This window comes from Sinocyclocheilus grahami, unplaced genomic scaffold (genome assembly GCF_001515645.1).
Source record: "Sinocyclocheilus grahami isolate Dianchi unplaced genomic scaffold, SAMN03320097.WGS_v1.1 scaffold904.1, whole genome shotgun sequence".
Taxonomy (NCBI): Eukaryota; Metazoa; Chordata; class Actinopteri; order Cypriniformes; family Cyprinidae; genus Sinocyclocheilus; species Sinocyclocheilus grahami.
Genome location: NW_015506083.1, coordinates 144142 through 153797, shown reverse-complemented (window position 1 = coordinate 153797; position 9656 = coordinate 144142). Strand labels below are relative to the sequence as shown.

The following is a 9656-nucleotide window of genomic DNA, read 5'->3' as shown; positions in this document are numbered from 1 at the left end:
AATGCGCAGTTTTGCGCGTCGTGTGTGTGTGTGTGTGTGTGTGTGTGTATGTGTGTGAGAGAGAGAGAGAGAGTGAGAGAGAGAGAGCGGGAGAGATCGAGAGAGAGAGCGAGAGAGAGCAAGCAAGCGAGAGAGAGCGAGAGAGAGAGAGAGAGAGAGAGAGGGAGAGACACAGTGTCACATCACAGTGAATACACAAAATAATGATCTTTAAAAAAGCATCATATGACCCCTTTAAATCCCACAGTAACATCTGGCTTTTTCACCTTCTCTTTTCTCAGGGCCCACTGTGGGTTAGGACTGATGATTCTGGGAGAGGCTGCCAAATCTAGCATGCTGTGCCTTCAGACACTTATGAACCTTCACATAACCCAAAGACAAGAAAGTTCTCAGGTGCCTAAGAAAGTTGAGGGATGGGGGGGGAAACACATTGAAACACTGATTGACAGGAATGGTTAATGAAAATCAGTTGGGTTCAGATACAGATAATGACAAAATTTCAAAGTTGTATGACTTTAATCTAGTTGTTGTTGTTTTTTTCACAAAAAAGTAGTTTTGTTAAAATATTTTCCTGAGATAAAATAAAATATTATAAGATAAGGTTAAGTAATAAATTCTTTATTATGATTTATGTTTTATCTCCATGGTATTTTTGATTTTATGCCCCCAAAAACAATATCAAAATTAATATTAATTGAGAAATAAAACAACAATGGTAGAGTATACTGCAAATTTTCTTTATACATGAAGTACCTGTACGACATACTACTGTACATTTGCCAAAATGTTTCCATTGTTCGTAGTATCTCAAAATGCAATGCAATGCAATGCACAGTTCAGCATACCTTAAAACTACCACAAGTTGACTTTAAGTCAGTGTCTTTTATTAATGTTTGCGGACTTCAGGAACATAAATAAAGGAAATTATTCTATTTGGAAATCAAAAGACTGACATTCAGTGAAAAACCTAATGAACAACCTCATCATAGAAGACGTTATACACGTAAATGTGTTCAAGAATTGCGTGTTAATATAGTTTTTGACAAAAGAGATAAATGACAGAATTTTGTGAATGAGAATAATAAGAGAATTTTAATTTGTATCGAATTATTCATTCCTACTCAAAATTCACACCCAGAACGGTTCTAAATAAATCTCGAATCATTTGATTCATTAATACTCGTTGTGTGATTTATTATTTTTGTGTATTTTGTTAACACAGGAAATGACATCGCAGAAAGCTTCCTGGCCGTGGCAGTTGGAGTACATTTACTGCTCTATTTTGATCAACATTTGCCAAAACAGCTACTGTGCTGAAATGAAGAAAACAGCCCTCAGTGGACAGTCAAACTTTACTCAGTGCAGACGTTCTGGAGGAATTATAACCTTGCTAAAACAATGTAAGTGCTTTAAACAGAAAGATCTGCATACAACGTCTACATGAGACTAGAATCTCAGAAGGGGTTGTGGGCAATTCAGTCTATTCTGTGTGACAAAGTTTATGTACAGTGGCTTCCAAAAAGTATTAGGTCACATAAAAGTAAGATTTTAACTGATAAAACAATAGACAAAAGTATTGAGACACTTTTCCGGTTGTCAAAATGGGGGATCATGTTTGTAATTAATGTGTTGAGCGACACTGTAGTTACTCTCAGTGGTCGAATTGTAAAAAAAAATTCAGAAGGGATGGTGGTCAATTTCTTTGTTTAAAAAGATTTTATTTAATGAAAAATTAGCCATATTAAACTATTATTTATAAGCTTATATATATATAAGCTTATAAATAATAGTTTAATAAGGCTAATTTTTATATATTCTTTATTTAAAAGCTCCTTCTGGGGCCCGAAATGGAGGAGTTTTGGTCAATACTGCTACTTAAACAATATTTAGTTGAATGTGTTGTTGTGGTGGCACCTTGGCTGGTTTAGGACTGTCATGGATAAATAAAGATGACAATAAAACCGCCAGTAGGTGGCAGCAAGTCCCTGTTTTAATAAATGATTTATTGGATCATTCAAATCAAACGATTCGTTCAAAACGGCTGATTCAATTAGAAACGAAACAAGTGAACGAACCGTTGAATCACTGGCTCACTTGATTCGTTCAGAAACAGATTCATTCAGGCAATGAAACTCACCCTGTTGCTCTACACCAGGGTTGGTTGCCCACACTTTTTTGTGTGGGGGGATCTACTTTTCAAATGAGAAACTCACCGTGAAAAATAAATAAATAATAAAATACATATTAAATAAATAAATAAATAAAAAGCTTTTTGGGATGTATCTTTATATTGCATTAATTTTAATTAAAATAATAATAATAATACACAACATTATTATTCTAAAGGGGATGGTTAGCGAGGATGGTGGTTTTACTGAGGGGATGCCTTTTGTAATTTTTTTCCACCAGGGGGATGCCATTCTGAACCCTGGTTACTCATTGTGAACTTGAGGAGAACTGACTTCATACATCTGCTAAAAGTATTAGCAAATAGTGTGTCCAAAGACTTTTTGGGGCCACTAGTCTTTTATCATATATTGAAAGTAAAGCACATATATCTGTGTTTGTAGCGCATGAAGACACATGGAGGCTGCGGTACAGTGTGGTTCAGGGTTTGGCACAGATCAGCCGCAGGATCACGCTTCAGGATGGTTTGAGGAACACAGCCTGGTTAACGCTGCAGAAGCACCTGAAGCAGGAGACAGACCCCCGTGTCATGAATGTTGTGAGGATCACTGAGGTACTCCAGCTTCCTGCTGCTACAGAGGAAATATAGCCCAGATATTACAACACTACTCACAGCAAACTGAAGAAAAACAAAAGCCCTCGTTTGCTTAACCTGGCCTGTCAATTACTCTTTTGAACTTTTCACTAGGTAATGTTTCAGGTGAAATCTTTTGACTTCAAACTTATTTCGAATAATTTCCTTCTACTAAGAGAGATTTGTGTTCCTGAAGTCCGTAAACATTAGTTAAGAGACATTGACTTGAAGCCAACTTGTCCTTATCTGGTAGTTTTAGTGTCATCTGTATGTGCATTGCGGGATATTGTGCACAATGTGCTTTGTTGTTTGGCAAATGTAGTAGGTCATACAGGTATTTTATGCATAGAGAAAATTTGCAATATGCACTACCATTTAAAAGTTAAGTTTTTTTACATTTGTATTTTTTTTTAGAAGACTCTTATGCTCACCAAGGCTGCATTTATTATCTTTTGACTTCAAACTTATTTCGAATAATTTCCTTCTACTAAGAGAGATTTGTGTTCCTGAAGTCCGTAAACATTAGTTAAGAGACATTGACTTGAAGCCAACTTGTCCTTATCTGGTAGTTTTAGTGTCATCTGTATGTGCATTGCGGGATATTGTGCACAATGTGCTTTGTTGTTTGGCAAATGTAGTAGGTCATACAGGTATTTTATGCATAGAGAAAATTTGCAATATGCACTACCATTTAAAAGTTTTTTACGTTTTTTTACATTTGTATTTTTTTTTAGAAGACTCTTATGCTCACCAAGGCTGCATTTATGTGAATAAAAATACAGCAAAAACAGTAACTTTTGACTTCAAACTTATTTCGAATAATTTCCTTCTACTAAGAGAGATTTGTGTTCCTGAAGTCCGTAAACATTAGTTAAGAGACATTGACTTGAAGCCAACTTGTCCTTATCTGGTAGTTTTAGTGTCATCTGTATGTGCATTGCGGGATATTGTGCACAATGTGCTTTGTTGTTTGGCAAATGTAGTAGGTCATACAGGTATTTTATGCATAGAGAAAATTTGCAATATGCACTACCATTTAAAAGTTAAGTTTTTTTACATTTGTATTTTTTTTTAGAAGACTCTTATGCTCACCAAGGCTGCATTTATTTGAATAAAAATACAGCAAAAACAGTAATATTGTGAAATACTATTACAATTTCAAATAGCCGTTTTCTGTTTTAATATATTTTCGGTTGCATCATACTTTCGGTGATGCAAAGCTGAATTTGCAGCATCATTACCTCAGTCTTCAGTGTCACATGATCAGAAATCATTCTAATGTGCTGATTTGCTGCTCAAGAAACACTTCTTATTATACTATGATACCTTTTCAGAATTCTTTGATGAATAGAAAGTTCAAAAGAATAGCATTTATTTGAAGTAAAAATCTATTGTAACATTATCAATATCTTTAATGTCACTATTGTTTTGATCAATTTTAATGCCTCCTTGCTGAAAAAAAGTATGGATTTCTTTAAAAAAAAAAAAAAAACCTTACTGACCCCAAACCCCAAAACTATATACTGTAAAAATGATAAAAGTAGAAAGTTATTATGTTATGCTGAGCAGTGGACAGGACAGTGTTATTTACAAACAAAAAGAACGAAAGAAAGCAGATGTGTTTTGATATTTCACCCTCATCCAGCTGAATAATGCATGAGGCTTATGCAGATTCAGTCCAGATTTCAAGGAGTTATATTGTGCCTAGCACTGAGGTGACATGATAATAGAGAGCATCAGAAAGGAAAGTACATCTGAATTTAAACAAAACGCTGAAGCACATTGTTGTAGCTTTAAACATTCATCTGGTGTGACTGCATTAAACTCTATGAAATCAAGAACAGAATCTTCATTCGAGCCTCTGCATGATCAATAGGACCCTGCAGTTTCACCCTGTTATTATCTCCTTTCCAGGGTGATAAAAGGCTTCTGGAAAACCACAGAGAGAGGATGAGAAGTTCCCACACAGTTGAAGTGTGCATATGTGCACAGAGCGAGCGGATCACTGGTCGGCTAGCACACTCTCTTTCCCAGATCTGCTCTCCAGTTCAGCTCACTACTCATTCTGCAGACCACCGGCACAGAATAAAAACCACCAAACCCAGGAAAGAGGCAGTTTCCGCAGCCAGGGCCGGAAGAGGCCGCCCTGAACTGATCACACCCCACTCCATTACGAAAGACCATCACAAGACACCAAGGTTATTGGCTTCTCTTCTAAAAAATTGCATCTGCTACACTAACAGAAAAGTACTGTACATCACGGGAATACCATATTTTTGAAAGAAGTTTCTTATGCTCACCAAGCTGCATTCATTTGATCAAAAATACAGTAAAAGCAGTAATATTGTGAAATAGTATCACAAACTGTGTTCTGTTTTATTATCTTTTAAAATGTCATTTATTCCTGATGACTCATCTGAATCTTCAGCACCCATCAGTGTCACATGATCCCACAGAAATCGTTGTAATATACAGATTTGGTGAAAACTATTTTTATTGCGTAATATTTTTTTGTGGAAACAGTGATAACCTTTTAAGAGTACTGGTAGATGTTGCATAATATATATATATACTACCGTTCAAGTTTCATCTCAGTAAGATTGCTCTTTTTTAAAAGAAATTCATGCTTTTATTTAGTAAAGATGCAATAAATTGATCAGAAGTCTCACCGACTTCAAACTCTTGAACTTTTGTGGTTGTTCAATTTTATTACATATCATTAACCACTCTGCTCTATAGATAATTCATATTTACACTGGCAATTGAAAAAACTCATATGGCCGTTAAATCATTCAGTACCACTGGAATATATCAAAATACCTCAGTATTACCATCTAATACCATCACTGTATCACACGTGCCTTATTTGATCAGACAGGGCAAACATGAAGCTTCTCATCTGGACCTGAGAACCAGGACTGATATTGATCTGATTAAAGTTGTGGAAGATCAAGTGAGTATTGCATTCTCTTTGATTCAGTGCAGTAATCCATCAGCCAGTCAGAGACAGCCGATTGGCTAAGCGGTCCTTACCAAGTTTAGATTAGTATTTAGATAGAGGTACAGAAGCTGTACCCAGTAACGGGACCCAAAGAGCTTGAGGCTAGAGAAATATGTGCAGAGAATTGCTAAAAAACTATTACCATTCTTTTTTAATCTTCTAGTGGCAAAAGGAACTGAAAATAATGATGGAAAGAGAGGAAGAGATGGAAAAGACAGAGCTGGAAAAAGGAAAACAAGAGGAAGAGGAGAAGATCATGAAGAAACGCATGGAAAAGGTCAAAAAGAACACAAAACCTTATGAGTTACCATGAAATGACAACATACAATGAGTCTTTAAAGCAACGAGAAATAGTCCTTGAAATCCAAACAAAAAAGTCTGAACATTTTTTATTTTTTTGTAAAATTCCTTTCAAATGACACAGACATTCGTTGGCTACAATTGCAATTGGCAACACTGGTAAAAAGATGCATACTCTTCAGATAGTCACCACAGTTTTCAAGATTAAAAAAAGAGGAATGTTCTCACAAGGTTGGAAAGCATCGGCCTGCTTTCATTATCCAGTCACAGGCCAATTTGGTCATAAAAGTGTGAATTAAGCAGCTAGTTGGAATACAGTGATCACAGCACTTCTGACTGACCAACTGAACGGCAAGCCAGTCGAAATTTTCATAAAAGAAAAACATGCTGAATTAACATTCGAAAAATCACAGTAGCAAGTCAACAAATAATCATCCTTCATCACGCTCAAGACAAGCAACCAACTCTTTTATCGACAGTCTGAAAGCAGATTTAAACAAGAAAACACCTCAAAAAAGACAGGAAATGGTCTCCCTTCAAGAATAAACATCACAGAATGAAGGAAAATGCATTTGAGGAAAACATTCATAACATATAACGTGTTGCAAATCTACAACATGCCAGAAAAAATTCTCGAGAACTGTTGTCAGGTAAAATGGGGAGAATTTCGGACTTGATTTAAGATAAACCCCGTAGGTCCCGTGTTACCAGTCGGTTTAAAAAAATAGATCATTGTTGCATAAGACAAAAATGTGCATTTGCATAGTTTGATTGTGTAATAAATCTAAGATCATTTCCATTCATAAACCTCAACACAATCACACAAAGTTTATAATCCATAATAACCACGACACCATTTTATGATTCGTTACCCCTTTCAACTAAATCACTGCATGAATCTATATTTATTTTGATAAAAATATATGCATGTTTCTATTCATATAGCCTAATATAGTAAATAAAACATTTAATTTCTTCTTTGATAATTATCATCTCTGGGAACAGTGGAATTAAATTTTCAATATACATTCTTTAGGAAATTGTTGCAAGTCACCCACCCACCTTTGATGAATTTAAGTTGTTACTAAACCTATTTACAATCCTTCAGACTGCATAAAATAGACAAATTAACAAGAAAAAAGGTGGCATGTATACAGTATCTATATGTTAAAAAAAATATACAGACAGAATCTGAGGCTTCATCATTTAAATTTCAAGTTGCATTAAAACTATTTCAATGAATGTGATAAACACATGTAACCTGCGGTCATTTGCAAGGGACATTTAAAAACAAGCAAATAACACAATAGCAATTTAGTTGATCTGCATTCGAAAATACCAAATGTATGATTGTGAAGATATGTGGTTGTTTAAAGATGACTTTAATTTCTTTATACTAATTTCTCACATCCATTAAGACAAACACCACCCTGCGAGACTAAAAGGCACAGTTCAGAGTAAAAACTTTGGGATTGCAATAAAATAATCAAATCAAATACAATTTTTGGTAAGACAATTTTACAATCTGTATATATTAACTTTCATCTGGGAAATATAAAACGGGAGCTTTTCTCTTCGTCGTGTAACAGAAGTAAGAAGAGCGTTTCTTGCAACATACAACAAAAGCGTACAACAACTTGTACGTTCCCAGTGCAAAATGTCAACTCTCAGCACAGTGAATCACACATAAGAAGCGTCACGCTATGTTCAATAACCTGAGAGAGCTGCTCACTGCTTTGCAGTGAAGCTTAAGGTTTCTGTCGACAATCGTTTACTGAGTCCTTGGCTGAAGGCAACAACCTCACGGCTCTCGAGTGTAAAACACAGAGGGCATGAGCCGATGTGACTGCAGCTCAGCTCAGCTGCAGGCGGTATGTCCTGATTTCCATGGGTTTAAGGCTGATCTCCTGGGGGTCGGCATCACTATTGTGTGTGTGCATCAGAGACAGCGTTACAGGAGTGATGCTTTTCACCTTCAAATCTGTCAGGAGCTTCTCTAAATGAATCTACACACGCACAGTAGAACACAGTATGGTGATTAGAGCATTTACAACACAACATGTTCAAGTATGCATTGAGTCACGGCTTTAGCTTTGACTTTTCACTTGTAAGAAGTGAGATGGTTAGCATATCTGACAGTCTGACAGGTTTAAGCTAAGCCTGTGAACTCAGTGGAAAGTAAACAACTTTCATTTTCTTATGGGACTTTTTCTGTAAATAGCTCATTTACATAAACTTCTTACAGGTGACGTATCATTTTTTTAAAGTTTCTTCTGTCTCATGTTAATATGCAGAGCAACTATCAAGTTAGTTGATTTCCAAGAGTAGAGTGCAGCACTGTGACTCTGTGGCAGGGATGGGCAAACTCTGTGCTGCAGAGTCTTCTAGTAATCCTGAAGACACGAATTAGCTTGTTCAGGTGTGTTTGATTAGGGTTAGGGCTCAACTCTGCAGGACAGTGGCCTCCAGGTCCAAGTTTGCCCTTCCCTGCTCTATGGCATTAAGACTTTGTTTGTTTTGAGTATCTGACCAGGGGTGCGTATTAGGGATGTTCATTTTAACCGGTTAACCGTTAAACCGACCGTAAGAATTTTTGACCGATTAATCCAATCAGTTAAATGGTTTAAAAAGTCATTTATTTATTTTTTTTTTCAGTAATTTATCAAAATATTTAAAAAGGTTTGCTGCATGGTTCAAATACGCTACGCGTATATAAAAAATAGCGTTTTTTTAGAGAATGAAAACGCAAGTTGCGTATAAGTCGCATTTTATTATTTCATTCAGAAATACGCCTAATGCCGATGCGAAATGTTTACAAACATTATAATAAACACTGTAAACATAGCTAGGCTATTTTAGTTCCCCTCACTCCACAACAAATCCTTCTAAAACAGTATTTAGAAAAGAACAAGAATTACAAATATAAGAACCTATAGCAATATAAACGACAAGCCAAAACCAGCCAATTCATTTAGGTTAAAACGAAACTGAAACCAACGTTGGGTCTCTCATTCCACACAAAATCAAATGTTTCCGTATTCGTGATGTAGGCCTATTTGAATGCCAAAATATTATTTATTATGTAGCCTACTTCTCTCGCGTTTCAATATCCACGTAAAACAAAATGTTTTGCATAACATCACGGCAGTACAGTGATAACACTTAACGGCACAGTTTGACTACATATTTAAACTGAGCAGTGTTTCTCCATATGTTTGACTGACTGTATTTTATTATGATAATAAACAGGCTGCATTGTCAAGGTAGCAATGCTTAACTGTGCATTAATTAATTTTTTCCTTCTAACAGTGGAAGCAACTACTCCTTTTAGTCCTAAAGATAATCAGAATTGTAAAAGGCTTGCTTTTATCTGTGTACATTCACAATAAAAACAAATCTTTGTGCTTTTGTAAAATAAGCCTAAAGAAAAATAGGATGCCGCTTTCTGCAGTCTTTTCTTTCGCGCAGCACAAAAATGAACAAACTATGCATACTAGGCTACTTGTTGCAGTTTTTCTTTCGTTTTCTTAATTTATTAAGCAAAAATATATTTCTCATATAGGCCTATTTATTCGTTTTATATATATATATATA

The 9656-nt window shown here is 35.6% G+C and overlaps 2 protein-coding genes across 2 annotated transcripts in view; one reads left to right on the top strand and one right to left on the bottom strand.

The window, feature by feature from the left end:
• The window catches only part of LOC107564051 (transmembrane protein 232-like), a 10069-nt gene extending 3629 nt beyond the window's left edge, over nt 1-6440 (top strand). The window contains exons 8-13 of the mRNA XM_016249048.1: nt 282-393; nt 1238-1400; nt 2571-2740; nt 4676-4959; nt 5636-5714; nt 5926-6440. Of these exons, the coding sequence (XP_016104534.1) occupies nt 282-393; nt 1238-1400; nt 2571-2740; nt 4676-4959; nt 5636-5714; nt 5926-6075 (958 nt within the window). The 3' untranslated portion in view covers nt 6076-6440. The remainder of the gene's footprint in view (nt 1-281; nt 394-1237; nt 1401-2570; nt 2741-4675; nt 4960-5635; nt 5715-5925) is intronic.
• Nucleotides 6441-7237: 797 nt separating this feature from the next.
• The window catches only part of man2a1 (mannosidase, alpha, class 2A, member 1), a 74577-nt gene continuing 72158 nt past the window's right edge, over nt 7238-9656 (bottom strand). Inside the window, exon 22 of the mRNA XM_016249043.1 lies at nt 7238-8068. Within this exon, the coding sequence (XP_016104529.1) occupies nt 7916-8068 (153 nt within the window). The 3' untranslated portion in view covers nt 7238-7915. The remainder of the gene's footprint in view (nt 8069-9656) is intronic.